Source organism: Pseudopodoces humilis, chromosome 7, assembly GCF_049639895.1.
Source record: "Pseudopodoces humilis isolate 2021_Gansu_Grassland_sample_001 chromosome 7, ASM4963989v1, whole genome shotgun sequence".
NCBI classification, from domain to species: domain Eukaryota; kingdom Metazoa; phylum Chordata; class Aves; order Passeriformes; family Paridae; genus Pseudopodoces; species Pseudopodoces humilis.
The window spans coordinates 13,644,237-13,668,723 of NC_142206.1; the positions used below are offsets into that span (position 1 = coordinate 13,644,237).

General features: G+C 36.7%; 1 protein-coding gene across 9 annotated transcripts in view; it reads right to left on the minus strand.

Annotated features, from left to right (window-relative positions):
• Positions 1 to 24,487, minus strand: part of PLEKHA7 (pleckstrin homology domain containing A7) — a 145,656-nt gene that overhangs the window by 46,744 nt on the left and 74,425 nt on the right. For 5 of the 9 annotated variants that reach the window (XM_014252127.2, XM_014252126.2, XM_088057539.1 and 2 more), the window contains 3 exons: positions 14,899 to 14,982; positions 7,429 to 7,540; positions 1,643 to 1,747 (listed from right to left, as the gene is read on the minus strand). In XM_014252127.2, coding sequence (XP_014107602.1) covers positions 1,643 to 1,747; positions 7,429 to 7,540; positions 14,899 to 14,982 — 301 coding nt within the window. Of the gene's footprint in view, positions 1 to 1,642; positions 1,748 to 7,428; positions 7,541 to 14,022; positions 14,110 to 14,898; positions 14,983 to 24,487 lie in introns of all 9 variants that reach the window. The other 4 variants (XM_088057535.1, XM_088057533.1, XM_088057536.1 and 1 more) reach the window with 2 other exon arrangements.

Genomic DNA, 24,487 nt, shown 5'->3' on the forward strand with positions numbered 1-24,487 from the left:
AAACATCCAGCTATAAAATAATGAGTGCAGAATATTCAAACTGCCAATTTTCATTAAGTAATTAAATCCTTATCCCAAACAGCATTCAGATTAACCTTGTACACAACCAATGCTTATTTTATCTGCTCAGATTTATCTCCAATAAGGAAACAAGTGTGTTTCTGGATGGCACAAACTCCAACAAAGATTGCCTGCAGACCAAAATGAAAATCACTACACAGCTGGGAAGTATGACCTCACATTCCAGGCAATGATATCCTATAATTCAATCACCATATGTTACCCATGCCTAAAATGTAATTTAATCAAATATTCCTTATGAAATAAAACAGGATGCATAATGTGCAAATTTTAATGGAGTATAATATAATATGCCTGTGGAGGTATATATATATATATATATAACCTTGTCAAAATGAGTAATATTTGCATTGAAATTTATTTCCAAAGCTTTTAAAATTGCCAGACTATAATCTAGTCAAGTATAACTTCTTCAGCTTGCATTGGCTTTGATAAAACCAGCAGCATAAAAAGCACCTTCAGGTTTTAAGGGATTTACAAGCAAAGCTTAGGGGACAGACGGAAATAGGATATAGAACACTGCTTGAGCTACTTCCCTCTCCTTTCTGCAATCAAATTAAGTATGGAAGGACTTTCTTCCATTCCCATTTTCATGCTACAAGGCTGGCAACACATCCAGTGTCTGAGTTCTGATTCTGTCCTGAAAACTAATGGACTTGGGTTGTGGATATCAACAGAGCTGGGAGTGAAACACAGCAGAATTACATCTCTCCACCCAGGAGAAAGCAGACAGCTGACAGCTATTTCATTTTCCTGTGCATGTAAAACCATAATCATAAACCTCAGATTTCAGACTTCTCCTGCCCACCCCTAAATCTAGCTGCTTGATCTCTGGTGATAATCTGGTAGACACAGGCTGCCAAATGAAAAGCAGGGGAATTATTCTCATACAACAAACAGCTTTATTTACTTATTACACTCAAAGATGTGTTTCTGTCAGCTTAAGAGTTCAAGACATAGTAGCCATAGAATTCTGTTCCCTGGATGAAATTCTATGACTCAGTCTTTGCTGGCTACTGGTCTTGGTGACAGCCACACGTGGTGAATGGGTCCCCATTTCCCATCATTTTCTCCCTCCTGCTTCTGGAGAACAAAAAGGCATAGGGACTGGAATTAAGCCTTTGATCAGGGTAGAAGGGCATAACCAAGTAGACAAAATAAAGCCTTCACGGCCAGCCTCAGGCTGACAGTGTTCTGAGGGAGTCAAAGATCAGCCTGACAACAAGCCAGCAGGATAAACCAGTGGAAAATAACCAGATCTAGATAAAGTTATAGCCTCAACATTGAACTGTGATGTTGATGTCCATTTATCAGTTCCCTCTTCTGAATCAAACCCATTCGTAAACCTTGGTTTTCAGACTTGCCAAGCATGAATTCCTCATCATGTAATTGTCTGTGGAAAAGAATTTTTTGTGGAACAAAAAAGTCTGTGGAAGTACCCAACACTGCCCTGTGTCACCAACACTCGAGCTTCTGCTTTCTCAGTTTCTTGGAAGGCACTTGCTCTTCCTTGATGATTGCACTGAAGTATATGAACAGAAACCAGTGATCACATGCATACCTGTTTGTGCAGCCAGCCTCTTACTATCACAGGAACATTGGGATTCCTCCTGATTGCTTGTTCCCTCTTTCCAAAGCTGTGAACTTTGTTTCCAGTCTTCACAACCTGTAAAGAAGTATAATTCTGTAATTAGTAATTAAAACCACTGTAAGAAGCAGTGGTTTCTAAACTGTACTGAGACTCATTTCACATTACAAATACTCTCACTGCAATAACTTCTACTTCATTACACAGCAACAAAGCATTCACGGCATTTTCAAGGGCAAGTAAACAGGCAATGATATTTACAACAGAACAAAGTCAATCTTCCACTTTCATCAGGATGGTATGCCAGCTCCTGCTGAAGAGCAGCAACACTGTTGTGTCAAGTCAGAAAGGCGGAACTGTGGAAATTTAAGTGTGCCTGGGAAGTATTTTTGAGGGCTGCATGCAAGTCTCTCTGGACAATACTGCACAAGTCTCTTACATGCACAGGACTTTGAGCAGATGAATCCCACTCTTGCTCTTCTTTGTTTGGGTTTTTGGGGCATTTTTGATGGGGTTTTGTTTGATTTTAATTTTTCTTTCCTGTTTAAATTCAAACAACATTGCTAGTTTATTAAAATGCTTGGACTCTGGGCCTCCACACAAAAGAAGACAGTCACACTACCAGGGAAGAGACCTACACAGCAGTCAGTGGAAATCACAAGGACTAGGTAATGATTTGTGTCCTGATGAAACCTCAGTTTTGACTCACATGGACAAAACTATTTCAAAAACAAACAAGCAAGACCCATCCACCTGTGAAAAAGCTAGAATCACTCAATGAGTAATTTGCCTGTTCTTTTCCAGCCTCAGCCCAGTTTGCTCCAATTGCTTTAGGACAGACTACCCTTTCAGTTGCTGCCAACTTCTCTAAGAAAAAAGATGTCCTAATTCTTTCCTACAGTGTCTCTCTTTTTAATCTCTGAGCTTGTCAGGGTACAGGTGCTCTGTGAGCTGCAGGCAAACAGAAGCTCTGGAAACAAGTATATTCATCACACACAAATGGTAACATCAGAAGAATATCTCAGTGTACTGCTCCTGCCAGTCAGGCAACAGCTGGACTAGAACACAGCGTATAATGTAAATAATTCTAGCAAAATATTATAACTTTAAATGTATTCTATTGATTTGATTGACGAAGGTCAGACTTTACCAATCTGCACCAAACTTCCTGTCTCAATGATGGGTTAAGATAATAGCTATAATCAGTATGAAAAGAATGCACTTCTTTTTTGGTGCTATAGCATCTGAAACAGCAAGGTAGATGTAACAGTTGTGAGGAGCTATCAAAGGGCAGGGCTTCCCCACCTCCCCAGACAGCTCAGTGAGAGCCTGCACAAGACCCACCAGTGCCCCAGGGCACCACAGGTGGTCACTTAAGAAAAAACCCACACTTGTCCACCTGTCCAGGGCTGTTGGCACAAACCCAGCAGAGCAGGTAGTAAAACATGTTTCTGAGGAGGTGCACCTGTCACCCAGCAGGCAAAAACCAGTTCATAGCAAAAGTCAGCTGAGGATGGTGTCACCGAGATCTCTCAGGCTGTGTCTCTGCCAGACCTGTACTAAGGCACCCAGATAACAGGCTGCAGAGCACTAGCTTTGGGCAAACACAGCCATGTATGGACTTCTTTCAAGAAAAATAAGAAGTAAACAATATAGTTGAGTTTTTAAAAATTGTTGCCAAATGTAAAGATGCAACAGCTACATTAAAAGAGTGATGAAAAATAATGAGGCCCAAATTTGTTAAAGCTCTGAAAGTCAAAAATCTATTTTTATTTTGTTTTTACTTTATTTATACTTTGCAGCTGAACAGAAATCAATTTACACAATGTACAGAATTTAATTCCCTAATTTTTCTCTCATGTAGTTGAAGTATACCGGATTTAGCCTTACAGCAGCATTTAAATTTAATTTTTTTTAATCATATATTTTAATCAAGCATTTTCTCTGATATTAATTTTTTAAAAATGCAGACCACAATGTGGAAAAATTATCCTTGGACTTCGTCGAAAGATCAAACAATTTCTATGGCAAAGGAGCAGGAAAATTTTTCCAAAGGCTATGTATTAGATGTCAAACCAACACCCACAACGGAAACAAAATTATCATTCCATGGTGCTTTATCTAATTAAAATGTTCATATAATCTTCAGTATTGATCATCTCATTTTGCTCTAGAATAAAGCAAAGCATAACAGATACTGCATGTCACGCCTTGCTTCCACTAGCTAGACTAAGAAACTGGTTTAAAAGAAAAGGTATCTTTTTAAAGTATTTCTCCACACTGCAGTAGTCTTCTCCTAACTTAAATTATTCTGATGTCATTGTCATGTTTAAAAATGCAGGTCAGCACAGCCATCTGTATCACTGAAGACACAAAAGTCAATTTTGACTTCAGTACATTTGTTATGCTGACTTGCTTGTGAATGACTGCTAAATTTTTTGCAACAAAACCCAAAAATGGCAAGAGCCAACATTATCAAATCCCTTTTCATCACTGCCTCATCTTCTTACAGTAGCTTGTAGCTGAGGAGGAAAGTTGCTAACTTAATTATGTAATTTTTTCTTTCTTTTAGACAGAACTGACAAAAAAGCATAGATAGACTTTTATTTGGAACAGATTTTTTAAATAGTAAACAGGAAGACTGTATTTTGTTCAAAATATGCAAATACATATGCATAATAAAACATGGAACTTTCAACCTAAAATGAATTTTAAAAAATCAACCCACAAAATAGCCACCTGTCTAAGTCAAACTCTAACTCAAAAAATCTCAGTGCTTCAGTTTGAAATGAACTTATGAATCCTTTCAGTAGCTCTAATAAAATGATACAAAATCCTTATTTTTCAGATACAAAAAACAAACTCTCCAAAAATCCTGCTCTTAATTTTGAGCATTCACATACAGTGTCTGTGAATTAGACCCTGTGTTTCACTCCAGCTCCAGACAGCCCCAGAGCTGGCACACCACATACCTGTCACCACTGCTTGCTCTAACTGCTAGATCCATTCTTCACCAGTTTACGTCAGAGAAATACCAGCAACTACCAGTGTCATCAACAACTCAATGACTTCTGTTATGCAGAATCCATCCAAAACGTGCTCTCAAAATGTAGATAGTAAAAACATCCCCTACTATCCTTTCATTTTTGACTTGGCCAAAGCCCTGTGTGGCACAGTAACATTTACAAACTTCCATTCACACCACCAGATGTTTTAACAGCCTAAATTCCAAATGTACTTTACTGTCAAACTGAAACAGATCCTTATTCCTCCATAACCTTAATTATTAATCAATATAAATGGCTTTTAATGTGGTTAATGATGTAACTGAATTGGCGATGAACAAGCAGATCTTTGGGACAGAGAGTAATTGGAGTTTATCAAAAAAATGCCCTTTTGCTTCTCATTCTCTCAACCCTATACCCCTCAAATGTTAAAGAGTAGGATGGGCTGCACTGGTCTGAAGTCTTTAGATGACTTACTCAGTTCCTATATCAAAATACTGTCCTGAAATGTGCACAGCTCTATAGAAAAAAACCAGTACGAATTTGGCCAGGATTCTGACACCATGCATACACCAATCTGTGACGGCATTTGCAGGACCAAATTATAGAAGCTTTTCATAAAAAACCCCAATAATTAGCCATGGCTAAGTAGAGAATATGAACATGTCTCTGGCTTCATGTCTGCATCTGGGAACTTGCTCTTTGAAAGAATGATCATGGAATTCAGGGAAGAAAACATTTAGAAATAGATAGAAGGACCTTAAAATCTACTCTCAACCTGCCGAAAGTCAACCTCAAAGTGGAGGACACAGGGGCTTTATTTTACACCCTTTTTTCTCACTGAAATCATTGAAATTTCACTTGAAATAATTTTTGTGTTAGGCTGTGAAGGAATTCAGCAGATCTTCTGACTTTACAAAATGAGAGAGGTGATTTCAAGCCTGTTAACATGTACAATGATGAAACAAAGAGCATGTAAGAAAGATGTTGGTTCATCTTAATTAAAACTCCAGTATTTGTTAAGGACCCAAAGAAGAATGGATCTTATAAAAACAAACTTGGTGGAGAAGCAAAGTACTGGCAAAGCCTCTGTGAGAGCTTTATTCTAAGTCTAAAGCTTCCATGTGTTAAAAAAATCTACACCTGGGAGCTTGCCAGAAGCATACATAGCCACCCTTACATTGAACTGCAAACAGAATAGAAAGAGACCCAAACCAGACCAAGAAAAGTCTTGGGAGGTGATTCTGGATACTCTCTAAGCTGTGACAAAAAAAGCATTACCTGCCTGTTCAGCTGTGTGGTTCTGACATGCCCAGTGAATTAGGCTCTAGCATGTGGGTGGCCTGGGAGTGGAATCCAGTCCCCATTTTTCTGACTAGATCAGTGCAAGCATGGGATGAAGGGACGCAGGAGGAGCAGGGGTCAGAGGATGCACACATTTTGGCAGAAGTGTGATCCTGGCTAAGTTAAAGCCAACTGTGTCCCTGGAGAATTCCCCAGCTCAAAGCACCGTATCAGGTCCCCAGTAAGTTTGCTGGTTTAAAGTAGGAAAAAATTATTTTTCTGCCTCTAATGCAATCTTTAAAAAAGCAGAGTAAGGAGGATAAATAGGGTAAAAACAAATGCTGACATACTTTGGTAAGTTCAACTCTTCAAATATCACAAAGAAGTGCTTCAACTAATTCAAGTAACCTATTACACTTACTGTTTGCAGAGATAATTTCATCTAACGCTTTAAAGATAAATTTATTCTTGAGGTCTGATACATTACAATCTTTGTGTTGGTCCAATCACTTATTAACTGAGGGTTTTAAAAAAAATATTTTAAAAAGTTATTTTTTGGCTTTTCATGAAATTGTATCATCTCCTATACTCAAGTACATCAAAACATTAGTAAAAGATTTTAAGTATTCCAAATAAACAAAGTATCTTTGCAATCAATTCGATGAAGTCCTTTCTCAAACTCAGTTACATAAGAGGCTGCCCACTTTTACATTTCGGAAAAAAACAACAGAAGTTTAAGAACTGCAGCCAAAGTTAAGAAAATGATCTTACCTCTGCTAATTATTTCAATATTGCTCTATGCCTTTTCATCCAGACACTACCATTCTCACTGTTCTGTAATTTATTGTAAGGTCAAAGAAGCATTAAAATAGATGGTGACACTTCAAGTACAGCACTTTATTATATTTTGTTCAATAATGGACACAGGTCCTTTGTCAATGACAAGGAATGGACTTCTCCATCATTAAACATTATGTGTGGGAACTTGGTGCCTACACTGTTTGTGCACTGCAGTGATGAAGAAAAGGATTTAATTGCTACTAAGAGGAGGAAAGGTAGTAAGATTTCATGAAAAGGTAAGAACTGCAAATTCCTGGTATCATGCATCACTTCTTGCCGTACACGCTGGACCATCAAAACACTTGCTGAAATCCTAATATTACATATATTTACTTCCATTTGTGAGACTCTCAAACTTTCTATGTCACAATAATCATTCTGTTAGAAGTTACCATTTAATGCTACCATGTGGGTATACAGTGCTTCTAAAAGAGCAGTAACAGTGCTATTACTGCTGCATACAGTGCTGTTAAAAGATTTGTGTCTGGGTAGAAGATATTGCCTCTTCTCTGAGGTATTACTAGACTGCTAGGCTAAACCCACAGCCCTACTGAAATCAGCATAAGAATACTGGACTTAAAATAAGTGAAGTTCTGATCAACAAGCTGAAAAAATAGCTTTTTCTTTTACCTTAGAGCCGTGTTTTGTATCAACAGCAGATGTAGTTACCGCAGAGGACATTTCACTGACCATGCTTGAAGGCCTTTGGTTTATTTGTTGGTTGGACATAGATGAATTCTGTCTAGAAAGCAAACAAAACCAGATAATCTAAAGCACATTGTTTCAAACATTGTTTGGCCTTATTATGTTTAAAATTCACAGTGTGAAATGAAGAACAAGTTAGTCAAATATTTCCCACACATCTACAAGTTCCTTTGCACCACTCCTGCTATTTTGATTTCAGGTCTTTCTCAGGCAGTGACATCTGATGATTGGTATTAGTCTATGCATCAGGAGGGAGAAACCTGCCAAATTGTATGCAAACCCAAGTGAGAATCAAGATAAAACAACGAGTGTGGTAAGAGAGAGGATAAGGCCTATGCAGTGAAACCCAACTGTGGCCAATTTAGGGACCTGGCCACAAACCTGTGAAAGAGCCAATACTGAGGAGAAAATCACCACTTGGCAATAAAATGCTTTTTATTTAAAATCAAACTGAATCTAGACTGCTGTTAGATCTTTCACTAACTTAATGCTGTCTCTTTGAATCTGCCCAAAATATGATTCATAGCACAATATGAATTATTAAAATACCTTTTAAGCAAAATGGTGCAATTCATGGCAGATAATTGTTAGAAATGTGTAACTTCTGAGTCATCCTAAGATTCCAGAAATCCTGATAACTAGCTCAGATATCCATTTAAAGCATAAGTGAAGTCAATCCTACCAGAAGAACCTGTTCAACAAGTAAGAATTCAGTATAGCCACCCAGAGAAGAATTGAGAGGATAAATGGAACAGCAAAATAAAATCTCTGTGAAGAGAAGCTTCAGCAGTCTACCTTGACACCAGCATCGAATGAAATTAAAACCACAGGTGGTATTTTCAAAAATCATACAACATAATTTAGCAAGTAACAAGTAGCAATACAGTCACATCAGAAAAGAAAACACAACAAAACAAACAATTAACAACACATGATTTTCCTTTTCCCAGTCACCAAAGCCATTTATTAGAAAAACCAAAAATAGTATACAAGCTACACCAAACACAGTTGCTGCTACCACTGAAATCCAGATCTGAGCACAACAGAAAACAGAATAATTCTGGGGAGTTATCACCATTATTCATGAGAACAGAGAAGAGCCTGTGATTTTAGTAGCACAACACAAGGTTTAACAGAAGACAAAGTATTTGCCAACACAGCTCTTCATCAGTTACAACCTGAACAATTATCTGTCCAAAAGCTTGTATAGGTGGTTTGGCATTAGGGAAAGCTTATTTTTCCATTTGTGACCAGGGTTTCAATGAAGGTTGCAAGTAAGTAACACAACTTAGGTCCCATTTTATTTATACCTTGCATATCTGGCATAAATTCCTTCTTTCTAGATTTTATGTAACACACCTCAGTTCCAAGATATAAGAAAAACTGACAGCAAGCCCCTAAAATTCCTGGCCATCCTTTAAAGCAAGAGAACTTACATCATGTCAGTTTGAGTTAATTTGCCTCACCTCTTATGGACCAGATACCCTACTTCAGCATTTAATCACACTTTAATCCAATCTCTACAAAATGCAGATTAAGAAACTTCCCATATACGACACTGCCTGACTAAGCTATTTCAGTTGATGAAAATAAAAAATACTATTTAAGTTTTGACAAATTGGAATTAATTTTTCCAATAAAAAATTAATGAAGAAGAAGGAATATCCCCAGAGGAATTATTTTAATTTAAAATTTCTACTCTGATTTAACAGATTTTCACTATTCCCCAAAATATGGTTTCACAGCAGGTTAAACATACTGCACTTTCAAAAAAATGTAAGAATTACAGAGGAAAACAAGCTATATGTTTAACAAAACCATCACGAGAAAGTCGTAATACAATACAGAATGACAAAAACATAATTTCTAAGCATTTATTATGTGATCATACAGTGACTTCTCTTCCACTTGCTAATGAAAGTGATCACTTCCAAGAAATCAGGCTTTCCCTCTCGTAATATCAAATTAGTGATGAACTACAAATTCACAAGCAGAAAAATGCTTTTTGAAAAAATGTGAGGTTGTTGCCATGGAAAAATTCAAATAGCAAGCAAAAGAGATATTAAGCCCATTGAAAGAGATGGTGCAAATTTGCTGTACTCAACATTTAACAGAAAACACAAAACAATACTGCATATTTATCTCCATATTGTATATAGTATTTCAAGGATACAGTAGGTATTTTTGCATGAAACCAGAACATAAAACTCAGGTATTCAAGTCTCTCAACAGCTAATCAATATTCTCAGTGTTTTTAAAAGCAAATAAAAACAGGCAGAATATGCAGAATTACCTGAAACATCCTGGCATGTTAAGGGAATTAACACTGTCCTAGCATTATTTACAGATTCAACTTGAAAAATAAGTGACTACAGCATTGACTCTCTGCATTCAGAAACATTAGTTCAAAGTTACTATTACCACAGATGTTTGATAATATCTGTTATCCAAGATACCCCATTCTGTCTTCGTAGTGATGGTGTTTTATTATTTTCAGGCTAGTTTTCCTCCTGCCTCCCTCAAGTGGTATGAATACACACACACACAATTGCAGCGTGTCCATTTGGAACTCCCGTACCTTGTAAATTTTTTTTACGTACTTGAAAATAACACTCTATATAATATCTCCTGTCAAGCAACTCCCTGCTCTACTTAAACATTGCTAGTATGTCACCAGAAAAACCATATTTACCAGCTGAAAAAATTACATAGCCAACATTTGGGTTATTAAAAAAACCCAACACTGAACAAGAACAATAAAAAAAAGACTATACCAGTAGCCCATATTGAAAATGCAATACTCACGAGAGATCATAAAGATCAGTCGACTTGGAAGATCCACATCCATACCAGCACTTAAAAAGTTTATTTGTTAGACTCAGACATGATGCAGTAACATTGTGTCAATCTAGTTTTATTACTAATAAATTTCCTAATCAGCTAGATCTAAAAAAAAAACAAACCACAAACAAAAAACAACTCTCCTAGTGTTTCTATACATGTAAACAAGGTATTTCTTTTGAGGTTGTTTGGGTCTCCTCTTTCCTCTCCACCTGATATTTTTGCTGCTATAGTAACCAAATGCAATAGATAAAATAAGATGGCTCTCTCCCCAGAGGTGATACACAGGTTTTATCAGGCACAGAAAAACAGGCAAGAAAGAGAATTGCACTCATTGGATTTAAGCACACTATATTTTTTCTTCCATATGTCTACATTTATGTTCAAGTCTTATCTTTTTTAAAGTAGTAGCTTCTCATTTGCAAACACGTTGCTATGACAAATATCATACAGCTCCTAATAAACAACTAGTACTGTTTAACATTAGTTACATGGCTGTACCTGCCTTATTCTTCCTTTCTGCCCACAATTACTTAAAGAACTGTTATTTAACAAAGATATAAGAGGAGAAATCTAAACATGATATCCTAAGTAATTCTATCACAGATGCTTTTCAGAGGAATGCATACATAACAATGTAGTTAACTAAAAACCTAACACCTGTCCAGCAGACTCATCATTAATTCTCACTTTTCCATCGGTTAAGAAAGATCCCTTCATGGATTAAGGGCTCATTAAAAACATGAAAGCAAAGCACAGAAATTAAGGGGCAGTTATGAAATGGAAGGCCTTCCCATACAGTAAGATACTCAGATTATTTCAATGTGATCCTAAAGCCTGTGAGGTGAACAAGTAAAAAGAAAATAAAAATTATGCTAGACAAAAACTGAAATGCTGGAAGAAACAGATAGAAAATAATCTTCAGATACAAGCAACCATGATGCCAAACTGAATTCAATCCCAACAGAAAAGTAATTCAAAGGAGGATGAAATAAAAAACATCTCTGCAGCTTTTATCACTCAAAACATTACCAAGGAAAGGTTATTTTTAAATATCAGATCAATGAGTAACAGCAGCCAAAGTATGTTAATAATTATTAGTAAAGGAATAGAGAAGGAAAAGTACAATTAAATTATTATAACAATGAGCTCATAAACTGAATCTTGCAGTCACCTGTGATCAATCATTCTGCCAGAAATTAAGAAACCTAAAAGTGACATGCAGAAAAGCTGGCTCTCAAGCAGAGCTAGTGAAAGGTACAGAAAACACATCCCACACACCAAGTGACCAAAGCTGCTAAATTTGGAAAACTGAGTTCAAGGTAGGCATTTGATAGCGGTCCCAGCTAAGAATGTTTTAGGAAATAAGGAATTACTAATCACTATTTAAAAGAAAAAAGAAACCGGAATTAGAACAAAAATTTTCATTTAGAAAATATTCCTTTAGAAAAAAGGAACAGTGTAAGGATTAAAAGATAATGAAATTCAAAAGTCACAGGTTCCAGCTACAATGGAGTTGAGAAAACCAGATTTCAGCTTGAAAAGCAAAATTGATGGGATATTGTTTAAATGCCTTGGGAAAAGACTAGTGAAATACAGTCTCAGCCTTCTAATGAAAGTGTCCAGTTCTCATTTGATCAAGTGAATCAAGGGTATTTGGTTCACAACTGAGTCATAATCAAGCTAGGGTTATATCATTCATTGGTGTAATTTTCCAAAACTTGTTCCCAAATCTTCTTGCCAGAACACTTATTCCAGCATGAGGAATGGCCAGGGCAGTCCCCACATTCATCATTTCTACATGACTGTAAATTACTTTTCTGATGTAAAATGTGTCCTTTTAAATAGATATGTGTGTTGCAGCCCGAACAAGTTTGTGTTCACTTCTCCCCACTACCTCCCAGTCAACATCTGGTGACAACTCCTTGGCCCTAATCTTAAATTAAAATCAACCAGTCAGTAATAAATCATGTTGCAACAGCACTGAAGAATAAATCAGCTTTTATGAAACCCTTGAGAATGCTACTGCTTCAGATAGGGTTCTTCAGCTATAGGAAAAGGTAGTCTTGGTCAAAGGGTCCCAGGATGGAAAGTTTCCGCAGACCATGCCAATCCAGAGACTGCCTCTCTGACCCAAGTCCTTCTGGTGGAAATCATTTCATCACGTGATAGGGATCTACAACACTGATTCCAAACTCATACATGATCAATACCACAAGAAATCCCAGATGCCTGAGGGAAAAGGACTGAAAATAGGCAAAGCTCCATTACAGTTTTTAGGCCTTAGGACAGGGAGGTGCCAACAACTCCTCTGATTTCAGCAGACACGTCCACATATGTCAGCATCATCACCTGACAGAAACTCACACATGACCATGATGAAGAGCCTCTGTGGAAACCCCCACTGCTGCACAGAAGTCGTACAAAACTAAGGAAATCAGAGCATCCCACACATTTGAAAAAGACATTTTTAAAGCAATTTTAACTGACAGATTAAAAACATCTCATTTTAGAAACACTCTATGTTCTTCAGGCCAATAATAAAGCTTAGAGAAACATTCTTGCAAAGCTTCCTGAGTCATTTCCTGAGCAGTGACTAGAAACATTTACTCTTCTCTCTATCCCTCCAGCCATTCCCTCTTTTAGAGTTAAAACCACCTCTCTCTACCAATTCTACTACAGTATAAGATCTTTCCTGGTTTTTGATACCATGTCAGTGTGAGTAACTAAAGTCTGCATGTTCATCAGACTGCCCTTCAAATAAGGACTTCCATTTCTCTTCCAAAAAAGTTACTAACACACACTGAAGATCACTAAAGCCACGTGCCACCAACAAGTACTTCTTTCAATGCTGTTTTTAATATTTTACCAGCTACCATGACTACAAAATGAAAAACAGCCAAGGCAAGTGTGACTAATCTGGGCAGGCACTCCAAGAGGTTATCCAAACACCTATTTCCCAGTACATATGTTTAAATGCATATTAAATTTGACTGAACCTTTACAACAGATAAATTAAAAAGCAATTAACAGATGGAAGTTGGAACACATGCCCAGTGGCTGCTGTCCACACTTTCTGTGAGACTTGCTGATTTGCAACATGCCTGTTTCTCCTCACTACGAAAGTGAGGTGGAGGGGCTTGTTTCATACCTGTAAATGAGCTAAGCCCAGCTGAGCAGTAAAGCACCCGCATGCCATGGGACAGCTGGGGTGACCTCCAGCTCAGCAGCCATCCCACAGCCTTCATACCTAATCACTGTCCTCTCCCACAATGTTATATTTCACGTTAGTTCTCAACAGACATCTTAACATAGGATTGGCCTTGGCTTTGCTTTGACTTGGGGGAGAGCAACTGCTTGGCTAGTGTTATTTTAGGAGGTTTGCTGCTATTGTTGGTTTTGGTTGGTTGGTTTGGCTTTTAAACTATTTGAGAAATTCTTCTCAGGGTTGTATCAGAATCTCTGAGCTCTACAGCCATGTTCTGCTTCTCTAAGTGACAGGAGAAGACATTGCTGGAAAAGGCTCAGTCTGCTGCGAGTGTTGAACGGCCTTCCTCTAGGCCTCATTTTTCCTAATGCTGTAACAGCTTTTGACATTTTACCAAAATGTAAAGCAAATTAAATGCCACAGAATTTGAAATGTAAAGAGCTCAGAATTGTGGAGGCAGCCACACAAACCCCATATCCAGGCCATCACAGCAGGATGCCAAGACTCTGCAACACATGAGGAGACAGAAGCTGCTTGAACAGCACTGGGAAACTGGCCTGGAAAAGAAAAATTGTCTGGTGTTGTTCCATTCTTCTTGCCCTTTGGTTTTAGAAGCAAAGCAGAATTTTGTCCAAGATTCTGTTTTCTGTCTAGGGAAGATACCCAGTCATTCCATTAGAGAAAGATTGCACAAGCAATCTAGCATGCAGCCAGGATGACAAGGAGGAGTTGGAGCCTACAGAGAAATGGTGCATGATCCAATCCAACACCAACCCAAAGGTGACCAAATTCACCAGACTGAAAACATGCATTTCTTACTTTTGCCCGTTTGTATTTTTTTTTTTAAACAATCAAGATAAAATATGCTGGAAACAAATATATTCAACACCATTTCTCTAGAAAAAAGAAAAACAGCTGAGCAATGTAGAACATCTTAAAAGTAAGAAAATCAAGGAAATACAATGGAAAACTAGTAGTATTTTGTGCATTTCAATTTCAGTACAAACCTTCCAATATGCTCCAAAAGCACTTTAAATTTATGTTCTGTTTACCTGATATTTATATAAGACTAAAGCATTATTGTTTAAGTATATTTTGTAATTTTTTTATTTGTTTATTCTTGGGTTTGTCTGGGGTTTTTTTTAAGATTTGATAAAGATTTTCCCTCAAGTCCTAGCATGGAATCAAAAACATACTATCACAATGAGAAGCACAATGTTAAGCACAAACCTCAATTAACTTTTTTTACAATATTGGAAGAACTGTCATTAAATTAAAGTACTAAGCTAATGTAAGCAAATGTGCTACTGTTTTAGATCACTTGACATGGGTATAAAACTACTTACTCTTCTTGCAAAATAAATTCAATATTTTCTGGAGAAACCTGTCCTGTCACAGGATGTCTAAATGATGTGGTCTGCTGATTATGGCTGAAAAGAAAAAAAAAAGAAAAAGGAAATTAATATTGCTATACTCAGTAAAATATGCTCTCTAAAAGGCTGAACTTTTTATATTGATGTTTTACTACTCTATTCCAGGAATTAAACATATTTTTGAGGTACTTTTCAAGTCTGAAATGTTTTCAGCTCCTTCCTATATTCTTGTCAACTTTGCCAATGGCAAAGTACCATTTAATTACTAAGCAGGTTAATGTTTTAAAAGTAAACTAGATGCAATCTTTAGTTAGTGAGACACACGTGAATTTATGATTATTTATTTACACCTGGCTGTTACCAGATTCTTTAGATATAGCATAGAAATTACACAACATAAATGTCATTTGTGTTTCTGTAAATTTCACGGAATAGCACCAGTAAAATAACTTGAAATGCTGCTCAACAATATTTTACACAATTTTTATTATTTAATGAGGTCACAGAGAGAAATTATGTGGAAGACATTTCTTGCATGTTTCTTTTTCTTCTAATATGGTATTTCTCCAAAAATTTCTCTTTACACCTTCATGCAAAGGACCACATATAACCTTAGCTGTGCGGCTGCACAGTCTATATAAAACATTATTTAGTATTTCATCAGAACTTAATTAAAATCAGGAGTTTCTATAAACCTTCTAGACATTTTGCTATCCTCCGTGAAACATTTATTTTCATTAAAGATATTTATCTTACCTATCTGTGAACCAAGAGCTCATTTTTTAAAGAATCTAAATTTTTCTGGGTTTAGTTAACAACTCTTAGGTAAGCATCATCCAAAACCAGAACTCACATCAAATGTAGCAAAATAGTAACACAGTCTGAGTATATTCAGAAGGGAAAATAACAAAGCCATTCAAAAAATTGCATGTCAAAGATACAAAAAACGAAAACTTGATGTGTTTTCTTGTTTAAAGATTTGGAGTTTTTCCTCTTGTAAAGCCTATTTGGTTTCAAGTATTACAGATTTGACCCTGTTTCCCAGCATACCAGGACATCCCCCAGCACAGAATAAGGCATAAAGAAATATTTTGAGGTACCAGAGTAATGAGTTCCTAAGAGAACACTCTGCTGACTAAAGGACAGCTAACAATCAAACAGTTCACACAGCCTTAACATTCCAATGTAAATAGCTCAGGACATGTCTTGATTTAAAAAAACAAACCAAAACCAAGCAAACCAAAACCAAGCAACCAACCAACCAACCCCTATCAACAACAAAAACCCACAAACTGCTCCTGTTAAGTCTCACTCGAGCCATAAACACAGAGACTTTCTGGTGTGTTATAAACTTTTCACCCTTTTCCAACACACCTTGCTACAGCAAGTCAGATATAAGGAGCCCATATAATGAATATTTCCATGATAAACTGGAAGCTGTAACAACTTATGCAACACCAGAAGACCTTTTTCCAGCCTCACCTATTACAAAAATCCTCACCCTAGAGCCATTGGAAACTGTGAACAAGATATGGGCTATCAATTACTCCACTGCACCAGGGTTGGCCCTCGGTCTCTAGACTGCTGAGAACTGACCTGTTCTACACCTGTGGGTTAATAAAGTTTAATAAAGGTTAATAAAATTTCTAACTCTTCCGTTTTTTCATGAAATCAGGGATCCAGGGAAACTATCTTCAGTAAGCACAGAGTGTTAACATCTACAAAGCAACCAGGATCTATTTCCTCACAAAATCATTGAGAAGTATTGTTTCCTAAAGAAACATTTCTATCTGAGATTTCATTTTGTGTCTATATCCTAAGAGTGGGATAAGAACTTGAGACGTTCTCAAAGAAAATCATAAATAAATTATAACCCTAACAATTAAACTCCATGTTTGTCACACAGTCCAGCGTGGCCTTTCCTTTCAAATCATGACAATGCAGTGTGTTTAACCTTAGATGCTTAGGTTAAGACTGCTGTCAAAACAAGTGCAGATACCTTGTTAGCTTAAAAAAATGAAAGTACCTTGCCAGCTATATTCTCCAGGGGCAGAGGAACTGCCTACAAGCTCTCATCTGCAGGTTCTCAGACATTAATAACTCACCCTTCAATTAAGACTAAGAAAAAGGACTGTATTCCAGAAGTGTTCTAGGCTTACTCAGGAAGGGAAGTTTCCCATTATACCATACTAGCATGTACACAAATGGTTTATTCTATCTCAAGAAATAAATTCACCAGAAGATGAATTAGTCCTTTTAGTTGCAAATAAAGAGCAAGTACATTACTAATAAGACTAAATATTACTTACAAATAATAAAGATTTCAGCTGAAAAGTAAACGCTTTTTTGAATATCTGAGCAATACATTTTAGGACAAGTTTTGCATGTTAAACAAACACTTCAAGCAGAAGGATGTCTCTGTTGCTGAATAAAATGCAGACAGTAATTTCACAGACAAGGAGAGGGCACATAAACCCAAAACTTCCTGCAAATCTGCAGCTTCAATACATAGGACTTCACTGGGAAGAAAGAAATGAAACCCCTGACACTAACAATTAGTTTTGCAGAACACAGTGGTTTATTTGAATTTGAAAAGTGAGAGTTTAAGTGTTTTGCCTCACAGGACTCATTAAGACTAAGCGATACTATTCAAAACAACCTATACAACAGATGGCTAATGCCTTGCAACAAGGAATTAGATTGCAGGGAGATTTTCGTTCACAATGAGAGCAGTCAGACATTGGAAGAGGTTGCCTAGCAAGGCTGTGGAATCTCCTTCCTTGGAAACATCTGAAATGTGGCCAGATAAGGCTCTGAGCTACCACAAACTTTATAAGGTGGTTCCAACTTTGAAGCTGGCCTGGCTGGATGTGATGGGGTACAGAGCTTCCTTCCAACATAAATTATTCTGTTCTGTCATTCTCTGCTGCTCCCTCTACCCTTTCTCTGCAAATACAATTAAATTCCTATAATACCTTTGAAGCTTTCCCCATATTTAAATGGATTTATTCCAAGACTATTAGCAGTACCTTGTTTTTATCAGATGAGAGAAATTGAATAGTTAGATTTTTAGATTATTTTTTTGTTGTTGTTTTCAGGACTTTTAAACATTTGCTTAACAGTGATATCTATTTACACAGCACTGATAACAATAACATCATCAGTCAGAGTGCTCTAAACTTGTTGCAGTGCAAGTTTTCCTTCCTTTCCAAGCACAGACTAAGAAAAGACCTGACACAGTTAGTCTCTGGACACATTTAATACACACAGGTATTTAATCACCTGTATTTCCTCCAAAATGGCAACTACTGAATGTGTTCCTACTGTCCAGAAATCTACCACGTACAACAGGCACAATAAATGTGCCTTAATAAAAGGACTGTTCCACTCTCCATGCCCCTTCTATTCTTTTTTATTTTCACTAGAGAAAGATGTAATAGCTTCAATAAAACTGGGAAAGGTTTACGATGCTTCACCATGAGAATTCTGAATGCTCTGGAGTATGCATTAGTACAACACCACACATTTCAAATGCCAAGCTAAGTTTTCTAGCAACACTACAAATTTTCTGTGTGATCAATTATGGCATTTTTTCCTAGCAACCATCTTTTAAATTTAATAGTTTTATATTATTCTGATTTTGTACACATATTGGTAATCAGTCATGAAAGCAAAGCAAGTAAAAAAACATGAAAAATCCATTAAAAAATTACATTCATTACTATCTAACCCCTAATAGCATTATTAAATTACACTACAGACTGTTAGAAGTTATTCTGAATTTCAAAGTTACAGAACACCACTTTCCAAGGCTAGTAATAGCTAAGACTTGGATTCTTCATTAAAGAATCACAGTTCAAAACCCATTTCTTTGTAATTAGATACCTCACCACAAATTCCATTATTTCACAGCATGTATACACAACTTATACCAACATAAGAACTGAGTCACCCACTCTCTTAAGACAGATGCAAACCAGGCTCTAACCAAACAGTACAATGGAAACAGGCAGGCACTTTTGTGTGCATGGATTCTTTTGCAGAATTCATAATTAATATGACTTTAATTTATTTTGTATTTGAGTCAAAGCCAAGCCCTAATTATTAATTTTTGGACATGACTGATGCTGATGACCTTCCATTTGAAGTCAAGCAAGTGTATAGATTGTCTCTGGAGCAATTTAAATGCACAGGCAGCTGAAACTTGAAATGTGTGAATCAACTATTGATGGAGTCTACATCACATTAACAGCAAATTTTTAAGTTGTGAGAAAAATTCACGTTGTGATTGGACTGATGCCCTGTAAATTATTACAAGCCATTTGTACAGAATTTATTTTCCAGGCAGGCTGACTCCTTTACATTTACCTATAAGACCAGATAAGCATAAACACCTTGATGTTGAATACCCCAAATGGTGATGACAGTTATATGTGGGTACCCACCCACACTTTCACAGGTGATTTTGGTGTGGGTGCAGCTGACAGAAGAACTCACGCAGTGAAGAACTCTTTAGCCCATGAGTTGATACTCCAAACAGGAGAAAGTGCTTGTATCTAATCAGGCAAACAGCCACGAATAGTTTGCTTTATTTCATAACCTATTTCTGAAATACATCCATGGCTTCAAAATAGTTTCAGTGCTGCCTTCTGAGTATTTTTTGGATATTAAGAATTGGTTAGAACAAGTACCAACAAACAGTCCAAGAAAAACATTGCTCTCAAAGTTCTGCAAGCTGGAAGAAAAGTGCAGTGTAATACAGATATAATTTTGAAGGATTAGGAACGAGACCAACTAATTGTATTATACAAGCAAAAGCACCTACTACCAGCTGCACGTACACAAAACTCCACCTTTTCAAGACACTGAACATGATCCACTACTTTAAAATAGTAGTGTCTCATCAGAATAGCAGTAAAATCCTTGCCCACTGTAATCAGTGTCCAGGAGACTTTCATAAGGTCAAAATTTCTCCCCCCCCAACACTGAGTTTAATTAGCATCTTAACCTAGAAACTACTGGATAAGAATCACAGAGTAAAACTGATTCTCTCAAATCCCACATTTTACTCCGATGAGAATTCTTAAGTGTTCAGTCGTTCAATCCAAATACAATTCTGTAACTATCTTGAGCTGCTGTATTTGTGACTAGCAGCAGTCAACACAAGAGTCTGGTCTTATTAAGACGCATGAAAGAGGACAAGATGGCCTGACATCAGATTTTATTGTATTTTCACTTCTGTTAGAAGCTTGCAGATAAGAAGAGTTTGAAAGGAACAGTAAACTGACAGTCACTCTCTCAATGTAGTATCATCCTTCTACCCAGTTCACTGATGATGAGGTTAAATGGGAACTGCAAGTTTCTTTGGAAATGAAAAAAAAACGTTTTTCCTATCTTAATGAACTACCAAAGATAATTTATACTATCCAGTAGTAATACCAGCAGGAAAGATTTTGTTAATGCAAATGCTTTTAAAGACAGAGCTAATAACACAATGGTAAGCTAATATGGAAAATGCCACAATCACTACAAATATTTGCAGTCATTAAAAGCACAGATAAGAGGATGAATACATAATCACAGGGCCAAAACAGATTTCCATGAGTAATACCAGCTGAAGTCATCTGCTGATTCACAAATCCTTTTGATGCATATCATGAGAAACCATCAGGGTTTTATTAACTCACAAAACCAAAATGCATTCAGCGAACTCGAAATTAAAGGGAAAAAGCATGTAAGTCTTGAAGACAAGGAAATCTTTAGAAAAGAGGGATTCGATTCCATTCCATTACTTCTGCAGTTTTAGAAAAATTTAGTCCCTGCCTTCAAAATCAAAAATTAAATTAAAAACTTCTCTGATAACACAGATACACAAACTAAAGTATTAATTCATTCTCTAATAAAAAACAAAGTGGTAATATCTTTAAAGAATGTAATTCAAAAACCCTGGGTAAAAGCAGCCTACTCTTACATTCCAATATCAACTACAATGTAAAGAGTTAGTAAGAAAGCCGTCCAACAAGCAGTGCGACATAAAGATACTATTTGGGAAAAAGTATTTAAGGGAAGCTTTACACAAAAATATCACAGATCTCAGGTTTTAAGCTATAACAAAACTGGTTAAAATAAAATAGTTGTTCACATGCATAGCATCTAAATTTACCAAAGGAGGCAGAAAACCCTCACTGGTGCTGTTTGAACCTATTAAACTTTGATGCAAAGACATCATACATATGATAACAGACAACAAAATCCACTTTGTTCTAAGCATCAAAGCAAATACAAGCTTTACAGCATCCAGTTTTCATCTAAGTAGTAAACCATATCATGTAGAAAGTTGAAACAATTTAACAGAACAGTTATAAGAACTGAATAAAACAGATTTTGAAAACGTGTTCTTCTGCCACATAAGGCGTATAATCTCAAAACATTTATTTTCATTGGCTTTTTAATGCCAAAGATAGATTTTAACTTAAGACAAATGCACTTCTGATTTATTATTTATTGAATTAAATCCATAATATGAAAGAAGTGATTATCAGAGGACAATACTGCAGACTGAGCCCTTGCTGTGTGTGCCCTCAGACAATGTGGAAACATACTGCCCTTTTCACCCTTCCATAACATGGAAATGTTTTATCTACTACCTATACCATGGGAATGGTGTTTTAATCAAATACAAAATCACAAGTGTCCAGGACAGAATGAAGGAATTATAGCTGGTATCCATCAAATTGTCCCAGGGCTACAGTCTAGAGTACTGAATCCAATTCTGGACTTCCTCATACAGGAAAGGCATCAGCAAACCGAAGTGAGCACAGCAGAGGGACACTAAAATGGTCCTGAGCACCTGTGGTGAGAAGTCAGGGAGCCAGCCTTGCTCAGCTTCAGAGTGCCCTGCCAGGACTAACTAAGAAGGTTCTTCACTGTGGTACCTCATGGGAGCAGGCATAAAATGAAACAAGAAACCTTCAGACTGCTTGGAGGAGAAACATTTTCCCCTCCCCCCGCTATGTACAGCAGGGATGGCAAAGCATTAGAACAGGCTGCTCAGAGAGGTTGGGCAGTCCCCATCCTTGAAGGTTTTCAACACTAGAGTAGGGGAAGAACTGAGAAACTTCACCACTGACCATACTCTATGCAGAAGGTTGCATGGAAGACCTGAGGCCTCACCCAATCCAAGATGCCCAACTATCATAAGGCTAGGTACAATTCCTATTTCTAGCACAAAAGGCAAACAAAACCCAAAACAAACAAGCAAGTTTCACATAATAGATTTTGCTAAGAGAAATATGTAAAAACTTCACATCATTTAGGAAGAAAAATTCAAAAAAGCATTAAAACATGGTTTCTTCCTTTAGTCTTTAATAACACCATTAATTAACTCCTTCATCAGTGAAATAAATCCAAAGTCCATTACATTCTACTAATAAATATTCCAGTGAAGTAGAGAATTTATGCAGGCTGGGTTCCTGGTTTTTTATCTGCTAGGACACAGCTTCCAAACAAAGTCTTTCCTAGTTAAGGTCATGCAAAACACCATGGGTCTGTCTCAGTTCCTCTGTAGCCCCTGTCCTCCACAGCTTCACAGTACTATTGAGGTACTGACCGTAAAACTACAAACCTCATGCCCTTCAGACAGCGGGCTAAAGAATAAACAAGGATAGCAGCATTGCATTAACTGAATTAATTTTTAGTATGAAGAAACCACAATTCCCACAGAGCACACCTATTGCTGTGGGTTGGCTGATTATGTTTACTGGCAAATATATTAATAAAAGTTCCTTCATTAGTAACAAACTGTTCCAGCCTATGGAAGTCTTGTGGTTAATTCTGAAACACTTCAAACTCTATTCATCTGCAGCTTAGGCAAAAAAAAAAAAAATAATAATAAAAAAAACCCACAAAAAAACCACACACACAAAAAAAGGAAAATATTACAGCAACAAAGTTATTTCTTTTGGTTTGTGAGATTCTTGACAGTTTTAAAGGAGGTTCCCTCTTCCCCTAGGAGGGTTCCTCTCCTCCCCTCAATTCAATGTGTTGGATAAAATGCAATACATCTTCTCCAAAGTTAAGTGCATTTGTGAAATGTTTTTTCTTATAAAATCTTAAGTATTAAACAGACTACAGTACTCCTGAGAGGCACATAATACCAAGTTTTTGCTTAAGAGAAATTAGCAATGCAAGATCATCCTGCCTAGAGCAACAGGTATGAATTAATGGCGCTTCCCAGGCTGACTCCTCGGAGCTGTGAATTATACACGTCATTGTTACTTTCCTTTCCAAAGAAGCCCAGCACCTACAGCACTGAAATATTGATGTGTTCTAAAGTCATGACATCAGTATCTGCTCAAAGAATGCTACTGCAAATCACACACAGAGCCAAGATTCATGTTTTAGATTGGAACTGTCAAACAGATATGGAAGAGTCTCTTTTTAGATTATGCACATATGCAGAACTATCTTTGTAATTCAACAAAAAGCCCAGCATTACAGAAAAAAGGGGAGATTTATAACTGTACAACTATAAAGATGTGAAGCCACCTGAAGTTGACTATTTCAGTATAATTTGCCCAAAGAAATAACCTGGAGCCAACTTGTCTTTACAGAGATGTAGAAATACTCAGTGGCCCCAAGTCAGACAAGCACAGAAACTCCTCAGACATTTCTAAACACACACAGAAATATTGCTATAGTGTTAAAGTATTTTCTTTGGCATCTACAGAATGGAAAATATGCTAAAATATACACAACACTACAAGACAACATTCATGCAAAGAAAAAAAAATAGTCATTAATTCATTAACCATTTCAACACTATACTAAATAATTTCAACGTCTAAAACATCTCTGGTTTCATTCTCCTTATTTTACTCAATGAAGAAAGCCAAACAAACTTTTGAAAATTAACTACTTTAGTGTGTGCGTAACTCCAGAATTTTCTTTGCCAAATACAAACCAATTAACTAATTCTCCAGGACTACTACTGTAGTTTCAGTTGCCCAGTGTCACTACCCCAACCCCCAACTGCCCACTATCAAACATGTCAAGTCACAATATAACCTATAGCAGTTGGTTAACAAGAATTTACATTACTGGCATAAGTTATGCTGAGTTTAGTGTACTGGATGTCTAAGTATGTGAACCAAACATAAATGAAACTGAAGAAAACTCTCATATAATAACATTCTGTGCTACATTTCTTGAGTCAACACACTGCACTGTCAGAGGGTGAAAATTTGAGCATAAAATAAAATAATAAAATACAATGACAAGAATGGCACTGAAAACAACCCAGACACAGAAGAAACATCTGCATTTTCTTCATGTCACTAAGAAGACACATTAACAGTCCCCAAACAACCGGTTCAGAGAAAGTCCAGAGTACATACAACTGATGACAATATGTAGATCTAGTGGCTAAGGAAAACAGCACAAGTAATGTGTCAAGAAACACACTTTCACTCTTCCTGTGCTTAAGCTAGCAAATACACTTGTAAAATTACGTTGTTGGTTTTCTGTGAAGTGGTTCGGATGTTCCATTTAGATTAGCAAACAT